Consider the following 20,175-nt stretch of genomic DNA (forward strand, 5'->3'; position numbering starts at 1 on the left):
TTCTCAAGCCTGGTTGCGATGAGACAGTCACAACCAGACCAATTCTCAAGCCTGGTCGCGATGAGACAGACACAACCAGATTGATTCTCAAGCCTGGTTGCGATGAGACAGTCACAACCAGACCAATTCTCAAGCCTGGCGGTGATGAGACAGTCACAACCAGACCAATTCTCAAACCTGGTCGCGATGAGACAGTCACAACCAGATTGATTCTCAAGCCTGGTGGCGATGAGACAGTCACAACCAGATTGATTCTCAAGCCTGGTGGCGATGAGACAGTCACAACCAGGTTGATTCTCAAGCCTGGTGGCGATGAGACAGTCACAACCAGACCAATTCTCAAACCTGGTTGCGATGAGACAGTCACAACCAGATTGATTCTCAAGCCTGGTCGCGATGAGGCAGTCACAACCAGATTGATTCTCAAGCCTGGTCGCGATGAGACAGTCACAACCAGACCAATTCTCAAGCCTGGTCGCGATGAGGCAGTCACAACCAGATTGATTCTCAAGCCTGGCGGCGATGAGACAGTCACAACCAGACCAATTCTAAAGCCTGGCGGCGATGAGACAGTCACAACCAGACCAATTCTCAAGCCTGGCGGCGACGAGCATGTCACAATGTCGTCTCTCTCATCGTGTCCGCAACATTGTGGAAAGGCTGAAAGGCTTAATTCCATTTTGACTGTCTCCTCTCTCAGTGTTGGTGACATGGCGGAGCAGACAGGCTTGATTCTCTTTCGCATATGGTTGGTGATGGCTTAAGTCTATCTAACTTTAGTACTCCATCTGACTGCCACCCCACCTGGCTAACTTTAGAGTAACCTCAAACAAAATGAAAACAAACAAGGATCTCAATGAATTCAACAACACATTTATTTTCTAACAGGGCGTGGTCAGATCTTGTAACAGGACTGACAGGGCTTGGCCAGTCACGTAACAGGACTGACAGGGCTTGGCCAGTCACGTAACAGGACTGACAGGGCTTGGCCAGTCACGTAACAGGACTGACAGGGCTTGGCCAGTCACGTAACAGGACTGACAAGGCTTGGCCAGTCACGTAACAGGACTGACAGGGCTTGGCCAGTCACGTAACAGGACTGACCAATGCTGTTGTGTATGTCATTTGTGATTTGAAAGGAGAGATTCAACATTGAATAAACTCATAAATAATTTACCTCCAAAACTGTTTGCTATTTTGATACTGTATCACACACTGGGAGGTTTGACTGGAAGGAAACCATCTAAGGTCAAGGTCACATGAGAACAGGTCAAGGAAACCATTGAAAGTCAAGGTCAAGGAAACCATTAAAGGTCATATGACCTCGTGAAATATTACCGATCTTTGCACCTTGAATGACACCGAGGAATAGGTGCGATATATTATGCAATATTGTGTAGATGAGGAGTCAAGCTGATTCTTTACAGTACATGAATTGTGCCAAAAGCTTGTATTGAGTCTCTGGACCAGTAGCAAGTTGATCATGAAGAAGGTGTCATCTTCAATGTCTTGATCAGCACAGCATCCACTTTGACTAGTGACTAGTCTTCCAGCCATCCTGCCAGTCGAATAACTCTCTCATATATAAAGATTTACTTTGATTAGTAATAGCAACTTCTATTCTTTTATCAGGAACTCCTATCAAAACTCCTACTATTAATCTTAAAGCCTTAATTATATGTTATCTATATACAAATGATCATATATTAATTATTTGTTAGTTACCAATATCAAGTCATCAATCATTAAAGCATCAACGCTGAATTCTCTAGAATCAATGAAACTTCTCGGCATCAAATGGCGACGGTCTTGCTCACTGATAAACCACGACACTCGCTTTAGTAGCTCAGAGAGAACATCATGATGTCAGAACTCGATGTTTCATCACTGTCGCACTTTGCACTTGTCTGCGGGTCCAAGACCTGCGAGTCTTACCTCACGAGTGCGTAGCTCGAGTTTATGAAGGACAACTTACTGAAATGTAAGGTATCTCAAAACTCTCAAACAGAACCCATTTGATTCAGCTTTTGAGAAGCGTTTTAAAGATGACTCAGTGTTAATGCTTTAAATGAGCCAAACAGTGATTAATATATAATAAGTTATCCTCAATCTACCTCCAAATGTATAAACTTATTTATATTTAAAATGAACACACAACTCTGATATAAGCATGATGAGGTAATGGGTAAAAATAGAATATAACGCGAGCGTGTGATAAGATTTGCCGATTGAAAACACGAGCAGTAGATATGCAAGACGAGCATTGTAAAATGCATAGAACAAGAAAATGATCGGTTCATAGATATAAAATCATTCAGATTGTGCATGCGGCCACGCAGAAACCGGTGGTAAAAAGCCACCAGCTAGTCTGTACAGATAAAACGCTCCATTAGAAATATTGGAAATGACTCGCACTTTTCATGTGAAATCTGGCCAGTCTTCCATGAAACCGGAGCACACACGCCAGTGGCACCATCACACAAAACTCATTCAGTTTTTGCATTAGATCTATTGAATATTTTCAGGATTTTTATCCACATTTCATTCGTCTCGTGTTCCATTCACTTGCATGTGACCACGTACGAAAGCTCGGGAGATCCATCCACAATGCCTCATAAGTTGCCGTAGAAGGCAATATTATGCAACGAATATTTCATTCAACTTCAAGTTAACCTTTGAGGTAAATGAGGCCAAGCCAAAACAAGGGCCTTTCGATCAACCTCAGTACGGTGGTAATACAAGTAAGCTTATGTTCATCAACTAGTACCCTTGAACAAGTACTGATATGGTGTATGGTTGGTACCATTAGATTGAGAAAGTTTTTCAACGAGTACCATTACATGAGTACCATTTTAGTATAGAGGACATCATCAGACAGTTCCTCATTGGGACCTTACAACAGTCGGAGAAAGCTGTTAAGAGCCACAACTATGCAGACGCAAGCAAAAAGATTGCAGTCAGATATCATGGGTTCTTTGTTGTGCCAATATTTAGGTTTGTTTTGGCTCTAAACAGCCACCTCAAACAGGTTCTTCACTGATACATTGAATGTACATTACACTGTCTCTTTTGATGTACGTGAACCGATCCCTACCTCAATATGACTACAATATTTTTGGAAGGTGATCACAAAATAAACTGAGATTCATATCATAAAATCAAACATCTGCAATACCGTGAAAACAACATGTGGCGGCCGTTTGTTTGTGTTGGAAGATGTTGCATAACATAACATGATGGTGTCCAATATTTGTCCAAGATCAGTTGGTCTGGCCAACTTTATATGACCACATATTGGATACCCACACCACCAGGGGTCGGCAAACATCTTCCAGTTATAGAATAGAATAGAGGATTTGCAAATAAAGACAATGACTTCAGAGATTCAAACGCATAACAAAATCTAACTACGGAAAGACAAAATAAAAGTTGAGATTCATAAATCACATCATAACACCGATGTGAAAGTACCATTGGTTTCAAGTGACTTAAGTAAGAACACCCACAACCTAATCTAACGCACAGATATTCAGTCATCTGTGAGTTTGCACCAGAAAATAAATGCACCATATCGTTGAAGATATAATAATAAATAAAGTGACAATTTAAACTTAACACCAGTTTTGATTCCAGCTCAGTGGTAGGCATCATTAGTTCAGACATCGCATGCTTGGAGACAATAACACATGTGTCATCAGGAAATACAAACTATGGGTTCATAAGTGCACCATTAACTTATTGTAAAATCATTGAACACTCATGAAAGCTGCACATAATCCAAAAGCCTGCCACATCAAAGGCCAACTTATAGACAGGAACCACTATGACACCATATCAGTTCTGATTCTTGCCAAAAGTTGCCAATGACACTTTTTTTAGTTGATTACAATGTTGGTGAATTAATAATGTTTTGACGCCGAGTTAACCGTGACTAAACAAGCTCATCCACTCATCAAATTATGCAAATGGTTGGTTTTCATTGACCGAATCATGACTAGTAGTATTTGTCAACGGCGGCCGATTCTCAGCAAAATATAAATGTTGACTCTTCAAAACAAGAGATGTCGCCATGGTTTAGTGATACGAGCAGACGATCAAACAGCAGTAACTAATCAGATGGATCTTATAAACGGTACCCAATGTTTTTGGTTTGAGACCATGGTTTTGTTATCAAACTAGGTTAACAGTGGGTTTTATCAGATGTATCGCAGCAATCTTCACATACATGGTTTTCATATGTAATAACTCTAAACAAGGAAAACACAATAATCAAGTTCCAACCATTTGCCATGGAATACTTGATGTGATAGAGAGTATACAACAATGCCATCTATAATACTATTGGTGAACTAATCAAAAAGTGACTTCAAAGGTTTTCTGTGGTTTTGGCAGACTAAAACCAAGAATACCAACAACTGTTTAACAATATTGTGATTCTGTGATGGCAAATGAACATGTAGTATTAGGTCATAAAGAAGCACAAGGTTTCCTCAGCCACATCTGAGGATCGAGACTGCCAGTGTACAGGACATGTTATGGCTTGAATACTTGTACCACAAAGGGTTGCGGGAAGGTTTAGATAAAGCTATGATGGGTTATAAACATGGGGCACAATCAACAGTCATAATCATTCCTACAATTAATGTTTCAATGCCATGTTTAATGCATAAAGGAGACCACCAAGTCGATTCAACAATCAGGATTGTACATTTCCAGAAGGATTTCTCTTTTAGAAATCTCCTTATTTTTTGGTGCCCCGTGCTATGTATCATATCAACTGAATCCGCCGTCTACATGAATCTGTGCACTATACAAGAACTCCTATAAATACTGGTTGAATCATATGTCAGCTAGGTATGTGAACGCCAAAATTCTAGATTAAAATTTTCATACATTTAACTCTTTCTGCATAATCAATATATTATTATTATTAATTAATTTTTTTCTGTACAAAAATCTATTAGAAACACTTCTTTTCTATTTCAATCTATTTCAATCTATTTGCCTAATTAACCTAATTAAATTACTATTCACTAATTAACTTACTATCTATTAACTTATAGAAATCAGCAGAGATCATATTTGGATAATTTGCATAAATCATTTTGATATTAAACTCTCGCAAATAAGATTTATTTGATACGAAACAACAACGAGGCCAACAATGCAAGAATGGTTCGTGCCATCATGAAACATGGTTCACGCCATTATGAAACATCGTTCACGCCATTATGAAGCAGTTAATGAGTTTTTGTAACTTTTGTTGATTGTCATATCAGCAACATTTGGAGAAAATTCTCTTCCCAGAAGACAATGACCAATTGGTCTGTTTCACCATTCATGAGTTTAGCTTGTTTCTGCATTGTTGGCTGAATTGATAAATAAACTAATTTAGGCACCAATCAGAAATAAGTTGACATGGTCGTCGTACAGCCAGGAAGACCACCCTTCCTCTAACGCCAATAGAAACTGCACCTTTACATTTCTTCACCATCATTGTAGCTCAGCCTTTGTCGCCATTTTCTTGGGAACATAATAAAGTAGACATGTGTGAATGCTCCATGCCATGCATGAAGTGTTTTGTAGTGTTTCTAACTCCTGGCAACAAGTTATGCCTGAAGGACCAAGGATTGGGACTAATCCACCATCCTCCCTAATTACCTCTAATGAAGTTATGATGAGTACACAATAAAACAATAGAAGCGTGCCATGCTCAATCATACAAAAGGTGACATCCAATGTGTTCATTCTTTTTGGTAAAATCAGCACCAATATTAGTGTTTATATTAAAGAAGTAACTCCTCGTAATTGCACGTTTCGCCCAACCAGTAAACTTTGTAAAGCACCACTCAAATCATTCGGTAATTATAAATGCAGTTCATGTGAAATCTCAAGATCACGCGTAAAGATATATTGGTCATAAATTGTCAGTAGGTCCCATACCGGCCATTAGGTGGCGGTGCAGGTTGTCATTCTGGCTGTGTCGGTTGCGGCTCTTGCGTGTCGAGAACACCTTCTCGCAACCTGTGATCGTGCACTTGTACATTTCCTTCGGGTGAACTTTCTCAAAATGTTCCTTCAAAACCAAATTGTCTCTGAAGCGTTCTTTGCAGATGTGACAGTCTACACTACCGTCAGGATCCGGCTGGGGTGAGGCATCCTGCTCGAGACTACCACTGTAACTGTAGTCTTGCTCAAGCTTGGTTCCGTTCGTCTTGTGGTCTCCATCCTCGGTGACATTCACAGAGACAGAGAGGTACGACCTGAGAGACAATGATTCAGATACTGAAGACAGCTTCTCAGGTGATTCTTCACTGCTTGGGCGTGGGCTGATGCTCTGGTACGAATCATTATCAATCTCTGACAATTTCTTATCATGATTTTGACCGTTTTCCCGAATGCTGCCACCATAGTGATTCCCATCATAAATTTTGGACAAGAATTCATCGCGAAGACTTTGAGTGCTGTTTGAGTAGCCATCCCGTTCACCCTCCAGACCAGATGTTGATAACAACTTCCTGTGAAGGTTCAAATTCGAACTGTGACGATCCCTGCTCCGTTTCGATGGGAAAGACGCATTGCAGCCCTCAACTGAGCATGTATGCATGAGTTTAAGATGGACGTTCTGATAATGTGTCTTCACACCAAACTGATTCTGAAAGAGTTTACCACAAGCAACACACTGCCTTGGATTGTCGCGATCTAGCGGGATATCAAAGCGCTCCCTCTCACCACTCGATGGACTGTGACCAGGAGAGAGATCCATATCTGACCCATAGGAGGCGTTTGACTCCATATCCGAGCCATGACCATTATCCGTGTTCCGGCTATGAGGACGACTACTCAACGGATCTGTATCTGGGAAGATGGGCTGAGCACACGTGACTGGCATGTGACCGAAGAAACAGAGGCCAGCACTGGTTTGTTGGTCAGGAACCACTCCACTGTCTACAGACTCAGGTTTTGATGCTCGCAGGCCAATCTGAGCCAAATGGTCGGTTTTCTTGATCGTGTTATCTTCCATTTCCTTGAAACCATTGCCCTCGAGCAAAGAAGACTCATTATCCGAAACGCGATTCTTGTTGAAATCAAAATCGTCACTGACTTTACGATCGCTTGTTTCATCCTTTTTAGCCTCCTCCTGTGATTCATCATCGGCGTCATTTGCTGCATCGTTTTTTGGTGTCGGCTCAGTCAGATTTAGTGGCATCTCATCGTCGCTGTGTTCAACGAGTGGCTCCGTAAGACGACTCTCTGCAAGACGCAGCATTTCATGACGAGCCTCGGCAAGACGCGACATATCATGAAGAGGAACATCATCATTATTCTCATCACTCACATCCTCTGTCTGCTTGACGCGGGTCGGCATTGCACTTTTGCGTTTGCGGCTGCTACCTGAGGACGACACCATGACCTCCTGGTCTGGTTTAACATGGAAGTCCTCGGTCTTGTCAGTATCGACGCTGACACTATCGACCTTGTCCATGTCATCAAGGTCATCATAATCATCATCTTCCATGTCAAGTTTGGCTCGCTTGTTAGCAGGGAGCAGAGTGATACGATTATTGTGATCGACGTAGTAGGCCTGATCAGAGTCATTCGACATGTTGGAGTCATTCGACGGCGAGGACATTGGTAGTCCATCCATCATCATGGGTGGCATCCCAAGCATTGAGGAGGGGAGGGTGGCGGGAGACTGGTCACTAGCACCTGGATGAGCAAATAGACGCTGGGCGATGGTCCCTCGTGCTCCGAGCAACTTGGCCTGGTTGCTGCCATCATCGATGATACTACAACCATCAGGAAGCTTCTGTTTGGTCGGCCGGTGGAGTTTCGGGTTCGGGTTGGCACTGTGGCGATTCCTGCTGCGGCGAGAACTGAACAGCATGTTACATCCAGCGACCGTACAACTATGCATCTCCTTCAGGTGAACAGCACTGTAATGTATCTTGAGAGCACCTTTGTCACAGAAAGTCTTGTTACAAGCCGTACAGAGAACACGTTTCTTCCCACTCGGCGATATTAATGTATTGTTGCCAAACGAGGCCGACGGCTGCCACTGGCGCTTCATCGGGTTGGCAGACTTACGCAGATGTTTCACCTTCTTGTCGGCGTAGTGAGAGCCGGCGTTGAGGGGCAAGTGGTGTGAGAACGGGGAGGACATACTGAAGTCTGTTGGGCGATGTAATCTAGACATGCCAGATGATGACATCCCTGGAGGTGAACTGAAACTCGGCAGTGGTGGAGAACTGAAACTTATCGGTTCCTCTTTCTTTGCCTTTGAGCCTGATTTGCTCAGATCCTGAGGTTGGGTCTGCACATGGGCCATGGGCTTGATGTCTGGTAGGCCAGGGAGACTGGGGATGTTTGGGATCGGCCGGCTAGGGATACTGAGAGGTGTCGATGTGAACGGAACACTAGGATGATGTGACTTCTCTCCAGCTGCTAGAGCGGTGCCTATCGGATCGCGCCGGTAGTCAAATGGTTGCATAGTAGAAAGACGATTGAGGGGGGACGTAGACATTGGACTAGTGCTTTGCGTTGGTACCTTGAGTGGTCTGGAGGGTTCACGTTCCCGGGAGCAGCCAGGAGAGTAGGTGGAGCCACGTGTCGGGCTCATGATACGAGATCCTGTTGTGCTAGGTGTGTGCGCTGGCCGGCTGACCGGGATCAGTCCATGACGAGAATCAAATGACCTGGCAAAATTATGCATCTGAATATTGCTGCGTTCTAAGAACTTCTTGATATCAGAGTCTGATTTGGGCGACTGGCGGAAGAGTTGCTCCTGTCTCTCTTTCGTATCGGCGAGTATGATTTCCTGAGCGATCGCTTTCGTTTCTCCGAAGCGTAAGAACTGTTGTATGATGATATGCTCCTCATCTCGATTGGTGAACGACCACTTATCGAGGACTCGACCGTTTCGGTCCTGAAAAGACACAAAATGATGTCAAAAAGATGTAGAATAAAGCTTCTGATGCGAAGTCATTACTAGGACAGTCATGTCTTTAGTCATGATAACATCTTGGGACGTCCAAGGAGATGACACCTTGTGGTTCATATAAAGTCAGAGAGATAGCAGCACTATATTTGCAGGTGAGATCAGCCTCCAGCTTTATTGATATGATAATCTATTCCCATGGTCAATACCCATCTGCCAGTGACAAAATCATCTCATAATCTTACAACCACAGGCAGGTAGATGGTCTGCATCACTGCAACGAGGCCCAAAGATCTTGTAGGCCTACATTATTCAGATGGTTTTAAAAGCATTCTGCCCTATATGTTCCCTCGCTCGATTACAGCCTCAAATCCTGATTCATGTCCAACCTTCTACACTAGACACTGTGACTCTGGAACAACTCACACCAACGGATGTTCTCGCCGAGTTTCTGCAGGCAGAAGATCTGGCTCCAATCTACTTATTACTCACCTGTAAGATATAACCACGGGCGTAGTCCTCGTAAGTCCAACCAAAGCCGTGCAAGACTTGTAGCACCTCCTCGTGCTGGAGAACACTGAAGAGGCGATCGAGAAGGATCTTAAGGCGTATGGGCGTCGCTTGGGTGCCATAGAGCATGAGACTGGCGATGTCAAACACGATGTTGGGTGCTACGATCTCGACCTGCATGCCTAGGGGGTAGACGCTGTTATAGCCGAGCTTATCAAGAGCTGAAAGATACAAACAGACGACACGATCAGAAGATGATTAAAACATTAGCAAGAGATCAATATCATTCCTAGAGATATGTATGAGGTACAATCTGAACAAAATCAGCTGCCATGTGTCCTGCAGTGGAGAAACAAAGACATCATATCGGATGTGGGTGATCTGGCAGAGATGGACCTAAGAAGACAATGAGGTCTATGAAACTTGTTTATCTTGCCGTCAAATGAATCCAAACACCTTCTTCATATAAGGTGGAGATTTGCCATCCAAGCTGCTTTACACCCAGTAAACCCATCAGAGCCTGGCATCCAAGTATTGGTATCTGTAAGCAGATGGCAGCAGCAATCAGACCACAATGTTGACACAGCCTCCCGATCAATGTTCTCCAGATTTCTATCAATATTCCAAGTGAATGAATCCAGGACTCATCTGAAATTCCCAAACAAATACGCTCTATTTTTAAAGCCTTAACCTGCTCAGGCTAACCAAGGATTTTCGAGCAGACGTCTTTGTGTTGTTGGAGGATGAAAAATTTCCAAGTCCAAAAACTTTTTTCACTGGTTTTTTTTTCTCCTCAAAATGAACCAACATCATCCATCAGTCCCAAAACTTTTTTGACTCAGAAAAAAATTTCAAAATTTTGACATGACTGAAAGTTGAAAAAAATTTCTAAGTCCAAAAATTTTTTCACTTTTTTTTTCCTGCTCAAAATGAAGAAACATCATCAGTAAGTTCAACAATTTTGGCGGGAAAACCTAATCCTGGATTTTGTCCCCGGTTTTCAACTTCACTAACGCGACCACATCGGTCCATTCAACCTCGGTCCCATGAGTGGTTGTGTTACCGGGGTTCCACTGTATTTTGACTAACTACTGAAAATAAAACAAAGAAAAGAAAGTCACATTAGTATGAACCTGTCAGCTTCTCTCCCAAGATCCCTGGAGTTGAAATAGTGAATCAAAATGAAGGGAAGTGACCTAAAGCTGGACTGAAATTGAGTACAACTTCAAACCGGAACTGTCCTGAGCTGTGCTCTGTGAGTGTGAGATAATTAGCTATCACATCACAACATCCGGACCAACCCACACGTATCCTCCAGGAACCACAGATCACTGCAGTGTCCGCCGTCCAATCACAAACCTTAGGTAAACTCGGCGAATATTCCAAGCATGTTTCTCCATCCATAGAATAGTTATTACTGGCTCAATTTTCACAACTGGCATTTGGAACATTGGCAGTTTTTCTAGGTGATGAAAGTGTTATCACAAGGACTCATACCATTAGGTTACAGGAAACCAGGGATGACTTTATCAAACTTAGAGTGTCTAAATGTCAGAGGGTGGGGCATCCTTGCCAGGCCAGGGCTCCTTGAAACAGACTTAGGGCAGCTCAACATCAGAGTAGGCCTATGGGTGATAGTGATACGAATGACTCTCCCTATCGCCCACTTAAGCCGCCATCTTTTCAAGCAAAAGGTACCCCTGTCATTACGACTGAATGAATCAGATGGCCAGGTGCCAGAGTAAAGGAGGAACGTGCATAGTCCATCATAATTATGTCTCCCAGGTATAAACACAGCTTACTGACATTACATCGACCAGGTTTTACCCTATTCCACTGTTGGTGAAAGCAACTCTTAGAGTTAGACCCTGTGATTCATCATAGGATCAACCTAAAAACTGTTTGGTGAGTCGACCTCAAACTTCACGCCCTTGACCTGTGAGGACGTTTGGCATCCTTTTTACCCAAAGTCTGTACTAATCTTTGTGGTTAGCACTGATGGAGGACAGAAGTTAGCAGAGGAAGTGTGTGATTAGAGTCAGGCTAGCTCAGCTCATGTTTAGAGAGAATGATTAACTTGATTACCTTTAAACCCAGCTGCATGTGAGAGCATAGGACATTACAGGTAGAGGGATGTGGTGATTACTCCTACACTCCTTTAATCACATCCAGCTAGCAGTTAAAACTGGCCGTGTAGAACCAACATGGCTGCCAAATTGACCAGAGGCTTTCACTTCTATTTCAGAGGGCAATGGTTTGGTTCAAAATGGCCAAGGGCCATTCTGTTCACTCTATCAAAACTTCAAATCAAGCTCTGTGACAATCACTCTGTGACATTGATGAGATCATGATGAGCTCTGGAAAAAATGCAAACTCCAACTCAGTGGGAATCTGTTTCGACACATTCTGATATTAGAGGGGCTATCTGGGAACCAAACATCATCGCCATACTGAAATATCACCACAAGGTGATTGTGACGAGGTTGCACAGGTGGCACAGTTAAGTGGCACACACATTGCTCCTCCAAATGATCTTACATTTCAATAGTTGTGTAGTGTTTTCTCAATCTTTCATACTTATACAGATGAATTCTGCTTTTTTACTACTGATGGCCATATTTTGGAGACACCAGTTGTACCAAGTGATTCATATAGAAGCCCTCCCCCACCTTATACATGTACATCCAACACACTAATCACATGTCGCATAACAAAACTAAATCAATCAGTTAGATTGAAGAGCAAGTGAAATACACTCAGTTATATCCAAGACAATGATCAGCTTAAGCTTTACTGGTCAGTCAGCCATGGCACATCAGTGGACAATACAAGACAATAAAGGAGCTTAGGGTCACATGACAACATTCAACTGGTGTGGGGGCAGAGTTGAGGCTTTGTCCTGCACTGGAAAGTTGGCATTAAGAGCCAAGGTGGAGTTGTCCAAGAGGATGAAAGTACCATGGAGGTATTAACCCTGACTCACCTGAGCTTAGCATGATCAGAACCTGTATGTCCATGGTGATTACCCCTGGCACAGGTACCACAGATTAGACCAGGTATACATACATACAAGACAGCAGAAACAAACATCCTAATCTCACTTGATTCACACTGATGAAGGAGACCTGATAAACGGGTGTTCTTGCTCAAGATGAGGTCATTGATGATTGCACTGATCAATAGCCAACATTCTTGGTTTCAGGTGAAAGAGATGATCATTTCATCTCTGGACATTCCTGCCAAGGCAGAGAAGGTACCTCTTGGTTAACAGGGCAATTTAGGCAACCAACTGGAAGCAGTATTTCATTGGCTTTCACGCAGATGACATCACTGTGATGAGTCAAGCATGTTTCAGCAGTTGTGTTCCTGCAAGGGACCAACAACATGATAGGTTCACAAATGCCTGAAACCTGGAGACGAGATTGAGACGTGCCAGTCTCGTCTTCGCATAAAAACATGCAAGGTATCCTCTCTCTCAGGATATCAACATGTGTGTGATGGAAGCCATCACCAGACAACCTGGAAATTGCCACCGCAGAATCTCAAGCATCAAAATCGGGCAAGTGAGAACATGGAGGAGGGAATAGAGGTTTAGGTGCCGTCCTCTCACAGATGTGCAATAAAACCTCAGACCGTCATATTGTGTCTTGACCCTGAGACAGCACATCAACAAATCAAAATCAAGAGCATAGGCCTACTGGTCCCAAAGCAACCAAGAAGAGGCTGTGACTGCCCAAACAGGGACTTGCACCACTGACCTTTCACATGACTACGATTCACTGTGTGAGATAGATCTTAATAGCAGTAGCGCCATGATGGCGGAAAACCGTGCAGTTCATTTCACACACCTTGCTTGGATATGACATATGGTAGCTCATCCCAGGTAGATAGAGAATGCATGTCATGCTGACAAACTTATGCCTTCTCCCACCTTCTGCCTCCATCATTTACCTGTGTCTCTTAGATAACCTGTCACTTCAAGTGTGCTTTGTATTGGCGACCTTGAAGGGAATGAGACATGGAGGTCTAGGCCTGTGAAGAGGGTGCCTATCAGAAAGCAAAGGCCTGTGTTCAGAGGATGGCCATTGCTTACCCAAATCAAAGTGCCTGCAGCCCACAGATTAGCTGTGTGCATGCATACCTTGTCAACTCATATAAAGCCTTTCCAGGCCTACCTAACATTGATAGCCTCATCTTGTGAGTGGAGGAGGCAGCCTCGATGTCTGTTCATCTTGCAAGCTATCATCTGGTTTCTGCAATATTTCATCATGTTGATGTCAGCGTTCACCTGGAATCGGATCATCTCCACACTCACATTCAGGAGCGAACCTACCAACCCTATAAACAGGTGCAAAGAAGAACATCATGCCAGCAGAGGGAGAAACATGAATTGTCTTCGGCTTAGAATAGTGATCACCAAGGTTTCTGACTGTGCTGCCTCTGTTCAGGTTCAGGTTGATAGCCATAGTGGTTACTTCACATGCCCTGCTAAGAAGGGACGATGACGATAGATATGACTTCATTGTCAAACACCTGTGGCTGCCCTCAGGAGAAACCCACCAAAGACTGAGAAACTGGAGATAAGATCAAAGTGCACTGTCATCCACCCTTCAGACAAACCTGCTGGAATGACTCTATTCCACTCGTAGTCAAATTGATCTTGCTGTAAAAACCAAACCCCATTATTATGATATTCACTCTGTCACAGGATAAGGTCAAGCTAACTTTCGCCTCGAGGATGAACTCGTTGAGTACACCCTACCAGGCCTATCATGTAGAGAGGCCCCACCCATAGCATTCAGACACTGAGATCTGACATACTCAATTAGAGAGGAGACATCATGAAATATAAACAAACCTCTCTGATCATGTTTCTTCAATATGGTCTGATGACATTAAAGATAATACCATTTGGTATTGAGAGCTTGGTCTAATGTCACAGTATCATGGCTAAAGGCCCAATGAAAGTGGACGTTTTGAAATTGCACACAACGTTAGAAGTTTGATCGAAGTGGCGAATCATTTTGATGATTGTCAAAACTATTTGCGGTTGGACAATACATCATGGATAAGCCCAGCGTCCAATGAGACAACTGTCATGTCAGGATGCCCTACTCACAAGGCTCTGAGACCTATCCCTTCAATAATGACCACTTCAGACTGACAAACAACACGATTGAGAAATTTCAATAAAACATCAAGGAAAGAAAACTTTCAGTGAAATGTTTAAATGACAACATGTTACAATGTATCTCAGTACCCCACCCTCATATCTCACCAAGTCCTACTCAATTATTGGTACTCTCTCACATTTCACAACTAAAAACATGAAATAAAATCGAAAGTGCATCTAGGGTAGCTCACTTAGAGACGATAGATATTAGATGATCATGGTCTCATTAGATTAACCCACCATGTTTGGCCCCAAGCTGCAACTTTTAGCATCTTTGAAAATCAATCATTGAGCACATCTTTTCATAGAAACTGTACATTGACATCCTTATAGATAGTAAGGCATACTCTCATGATACAGAACCTTCTAGTTCGAGTACAAACAGTGTCCAAGTTGTTTGGAAAGATGCTCTGAAGAGCCCTATTATAAGATTAGACTTGAGAAAGAGAGCCCGTTGAGAGTGTGCCGAGGCAACCAAGTTGTGACATCCAGCAAGTGATACGCTTGTTCCTTATCAAACAAATATTGACATCAATGACATATTAGGTTAAAATGTCTGGTGTTCAGTTACAGATACTTACAGTCCTGATATCAGTGCACATTTCGAATACGCGCATCGTATTTCTCGGTTAAATGCCAGTCATAATATGACAAATTCGAGTGGAGTATGCCGCTAATTAGGTGATTTATTCGTGAATCAAATGGAACATCGTGTCTTCCCAACAGTTTGGCATCGGCAATCGCTACTGGAGAGGCCGGGTTGAGATTTTCAGACATTTGGAATTGTACAACAAGACTTTTGAACTGATTTCAAAAACACTTATCAAAGGAATAAGGTTTCAAGTGTTGCCTAATTCTCTTTTCCACAATAGTCAGTTTTTCACTGCAATAGTTCATTGTAGCACTAGAAGTTCAGATGCAGCAAACTTAAATTGGAAAAGAACTTTTTGTCTTGGTGGTCATCTGGTCACACCGTTCTACCCAATCTTGATGACAATATTCAGGCCTCCATGTCACTGCGCATATGCATGAGGGGAAATGCAATACAACTGAACAAACAGAAGAAAAGACAAACACAATAATTTTGTTGTCTCACTGAATTCATTAACAGTATTACCCAAGACCCGTAGTGAAAAAGAACCAAGTTGACACATGTCACATAGGGCCGAGGCCAAAATGCTGGCAGCCGAAACAGTTTGAATTTGCCAACGTTTCTCCATCACTAACCCTCCTTCCAAGCTCAATGTCAACAAATTGAAATTCAACTCACCCAAATTATCTGCCTCGTTTCGATCCAACTGCAGTAATGGAGGAACCATAAGTTCTGTTTGTCTGCCCCTATCCTGGCTGTCACAGCAAACTCTTAAGGATAGGAATCTCAAGGCCACTCTGTACTTCAGCTGAACTTCTCCTGCTCCCTAAGCAGGAAAGAGCACTTCCTTCTGAGGTGTCACAAAGATAGCTGAGAGAACTCTACAACCCAAATGTCATATCCAACGCCAAGCCTGGTCTGAAGTGAAGGTGAAAGTTCTGTGACCAGGTGAGTTGTCCAGCTGAATCACAACTGACTCCAGGTGAGCCAGGACACGCTTATCATCAGAGTGAGAGTCCACCAATAGGAGCCCAGGCGTGATGTCACAGGACAACTGGTCCCCATTATCCCCTGATGATCAGCATATAAACATAGGACATGATGATCTGGTGTAGCCAGGTGTGCAGGCCAGTGGACCAGAACACCTTGATGATGCTGCTGCATGCCTAGAGCAGGGGAGAGAGGTCAGAGCACATGCACTGCAGCTGTGGAGAGCCTCCTCTCAATGGGACAGTCCAAAGCTTTTCTGATGCCAGCAAGAAGTCATTGTATTCTCAAATCAAATCTCTAAACAAACAATTTCATCAAGTCCTTGAACTGAACTAAAGACAGTATGCAATGTTGTCCATTGGGAGCACTAGCTTAATATCAAACACCCCCAGCTTTTGACAGATTGGCAGTTGGAGGTAGGCCTATCAGTTTCATTTAAAGATCAAAGTGTACTGTCTTATATTCAAGGTTCATCTTCTTGTGTTGTCCCAGGAGACATCTCTGCCAACCCTGATCAGGTGAATGTGGGTTTCATCAGAGAGAGATATTCCTTGGGATACACTGTATAATGCTATAAATAGCCTGAGAAGATAGCACAATCTGAAGGACATGAATGACATGTGGTGAAGCTTGTTTTAACAGTGACCTATAATCAGCTACAACCATCAATGACAGGAAATAAGTGATAAAAAATTGAGAGTGGATAAGTTACCTTGACTTAGTGCAGCCTCCAATCTCAGTGTTCACCTGTGCTAGTAATCAGTGACTAAGCCAGTGACAAGCTGCCAATGTGTGGACACTTCAGCTACAACCATCTCGCACAGAAAACAGGCAAAAATGCCACCGAAAACAAGATGCGATATCGCAGCAGAACATTTGCCATGCTTAGACAACGTATCCTTTGGGGCGGCCATCTATTTCTGCCACCCCCTCCTTCCGTTACCTTAAGACAGAGAGATAATCAAGTGAGAACTCACAAGCTTTTATGACTTTCAAGATGACCATGCCTATCACTTGATGGTGAGTGCCTTTGTGGAGCCTTGCACAAAACTGCACATCCTTTTTAGATAACTTACCAAAACTTACAAACTTGCTATGGATGGACGCAAGTTTTGGTGTAACAGCAAGATAACAGGCCTTCAGTTTAGAGGTTACATTGCAAGTGGTACACTGGCCTTGGGAAACTCAAGTCTCAGTCCCCCCCCCCCCCAATCATAATGGGACTCTGTGTAAGCTATAGGGACAGCCAACTCTCAGCACTGAGAGGAAGTTTCCAATCAATCTGTTGAGATATTTTGACATCTGGTTGTGTTGTCCTCAGGTGATCAGTGAGTCACATCATCCGAGGATCGAACGGAGGCAATCGCAACGGGAAACTTTCCAAACATTCACATCTGATAGAGAAATACTGGAACCAATCATCACAGATATGACAGTTTTGTCAGAATGTTGGATGCATCATCTTCAGATCAAATTGGCAAAATGGAACCGCAATCTAAGTTAGGTAGCCTAACATTTTAAGAAAACTTAAGTGAAGACTTCATCTAGAAGATGAAGCTAACAATGTACAACACATAATCCTTTTAAGAAAACAGATTAGCTAAATAATGGAGGTATTCAATAACAAACAAATAAGAAACCAACCAACTCTAATCATCACTGCAGACATAACAGATTAATGACAGATTAGCCAACAACAGGACAATTAACTAACAGATTAGCCAACAATGGCCAACACTCTTAACTCATCATCCACAACAATGGACAACAATGTGGAGTCAAACAATGCTCACTATCTCAGCTATTATTGCAGCTCTTGCCACATGTCCCATGGCTGGGAGAACAAAGGTAGCCCCTCTCACATGTGACATGGATATGTTGAACAGGCTGAACCAGATGTGCAGTATGATTTGTGACGGGAGCCAGAATCATGTGAAGAAGAAAAAGTTCATGTTTTCAATGTTTCTGCTGATAATGACATTTGTAATGTAATAGTTAGGCTGAGTAAGGAGGATGTGTTGTTGTTGTCATTCACAACAAAGGTAGAGTTACCTCCAGTTATAGAACAACAACTGCTGGAGATAGAGAAACTTTGAAAATCTTTACACTTTTAACATACCCAGCTCCTGGAAGCCAGGCTTCTTTAGGTTACTTTGCCACAAAATCTCACCAGACTTGAAAATGATTGGAGATTCCATTGTATGATATGAAGGATGAGAGGGAGCTCATGTGTCATCAATCGAGCCAATCTAATTCCGTACACTAGTATCTGGCCAATATATGAAACTATTTGACTTTGTGAACAGATTCCTTCTTGGGTGGATAATGTCGCTTATGAATTGTAATAAATCAACACAACATTTGACATGAAAGATAAAGTCATTACGCAATGGAAAAAGTGGCACAATCAAGCACCATCCTCAAAGGAGCAACAAGCGACTTTATGGCGAAAATATTCCAATTTGAATTTCAGGCCATCTCACAGATCATCGGATGTCATCAACGGAATGTAGAGATTGGGATCTCTGCTTGAATTAACCAGCATCGACGGGGAAGGATTGCCGCTATGATTTATTGTGTCCTTTCTTCAATAAGTACTTGGTCCATTCTTCACACCGCCAACATCCGTCCCCTTTCAACGCGTGACAAATTTAATAAACGACCCAACATGTTATGGGAATAATTGGAACGTTTCTCTTTGGATAAAACGTTACGACAATTTTTCAAAATTGGCGAAATGTTTCGGCGCGTTCTGTCATCAGATATTAGCAAGTCATGCTTCATGCTTATGTTATGGCCTTTCTTATAAATCATTTGTAAAGATGGGCTGATTAGTCTCGAGTTGCCGGGTCAGAAGCGTCAAGCGGGCATTCGCTCAAATGACATGGAAGTATCAAAACAATCCATCAGCGATTCACTCTCTTTATCAACGTGTTTATCATTTACAGTTGCCGTGGTTTCATTCAAACCTAATGTCCTCGGTGATCGTCTTGATTGTAGGATCATCCCGAGGAGGTGAGACTTGAAATCTGGCAATATGAACGGAAGTCAGCCAGAACATAGACAAAGTACTCTGACAAATGGACCATAGAGATATGAAGTCATTGAACTTCCAAATGTTACTATAGCACCTTTCATTGTTACACAAGGAAGGGCATTTTCAAGGCATTTCTTCGACCTTTGAATGAGGTCCAATGATGAAGATCATTTCCTAAACCTTGGAAAGAGGCAGTCATAATAATGTTCACTGGTCTGTCGGTTGACAGCCAGACCACATCTTTGACTTTCAAGCTGATGACTGCTCAGTTTTGAAAGTGATACACTGGTGGTATGAACCATCAAAGTACTCTCTGATGTGGATGTTTCTCCTCCTAATGATGATGAAGTAGCTGCAAGCAGAGGATGTTCCTCTAAGGTCTGTGGTTTCATGGTTTCATCCATGAATGCTTCACATCTGTTCAGGCTTATATTATATTGGTATGACTTCAGTGCAGCCGCAACTGCCACCTTTGGTTACGCTGAATCTGCAATGGCTTTCATGGCCGCTGCAAACTTAGACTAGTATTTTCAACCATTCACTTCGTGGAGGAATTTATGGCCGACAGATTCGGTGTTTTAACACCAATATCTTAAAATCTAAGAAAATGGAAGACTGGCACCTAATGATGTGCACCAGGACAAGAAAAAACACTATCGGGTATGAGATTTATCCTGACAGCCACTATTTGAGTAAAGCTTCAAAGCATCTATAAAGTTTGTGCACCACCTGATTCTCCGGGCCAGGTGATTCAGTTCAAGATGCCGATGGCGGGAATTAGAAGACATGTTCCCGCAGCGACGAGCGCTTACCTTGCCTCGAGAGAACGTGCATTTGTTCACGATTCATTCCACAACTGTCCAGTCTCCAGCAGAGGTCAATCAGTTTTAACTTAGGCATGAGATACTGGAGAAGATCACGTGTAATCAACATAG

At 42.8% G+C, this 20,175-nt stretch overlaps 1 protein-coding gene across 4 annotated transcripts in view; it reads right to left on the minus strand.

The window, feature by feature from the left end:
• Nucleotides 1–853: 853 nt before the first annotated feature.
• Nucleotides 854–20,175, minus strand: part of LOC135483403 (zinc finger protein basonuclin-2-like) — an 84,929-nt gene continuing 65,607 nt past the window's right edge. For all 4 annotated transcript variants that reach the window (XM_064764276.1, XM_064764277.1, XM_064764278.1 and 1 more), the window contains 2 exons: nt 9,431–9,669; nt 854–8,926 (listed from right to left, as the gene is read on the minus strand). In XM_064764276.1, the coding sequence (XP_064620346.1) occupies nt 5,918–8,926; nt 9,431–9,669 (3,248 nt within the window). In that variant the 3' untranslated portion in view covers nt 854–5,917. The remainder of the gene's footprint in view (nt 8,927–9,430; nt 9,670–20,175) is intronic.

The sequence above is a fragment of the Lineus longissimus genome, chromosome 2 (assembly GCF_910592395.1).
Source record: "Lineus longissimus chromosome 2, tnLinLong1.2, whole genome shotgun sequence".
NCBI classification, from domain to species: domain Eukaryota; kingdom Metazoa; phylum Nemertea; class Pilidiophora; order Heteronemertea; family Lineidae; genus Lineus; species Lineus longissimus.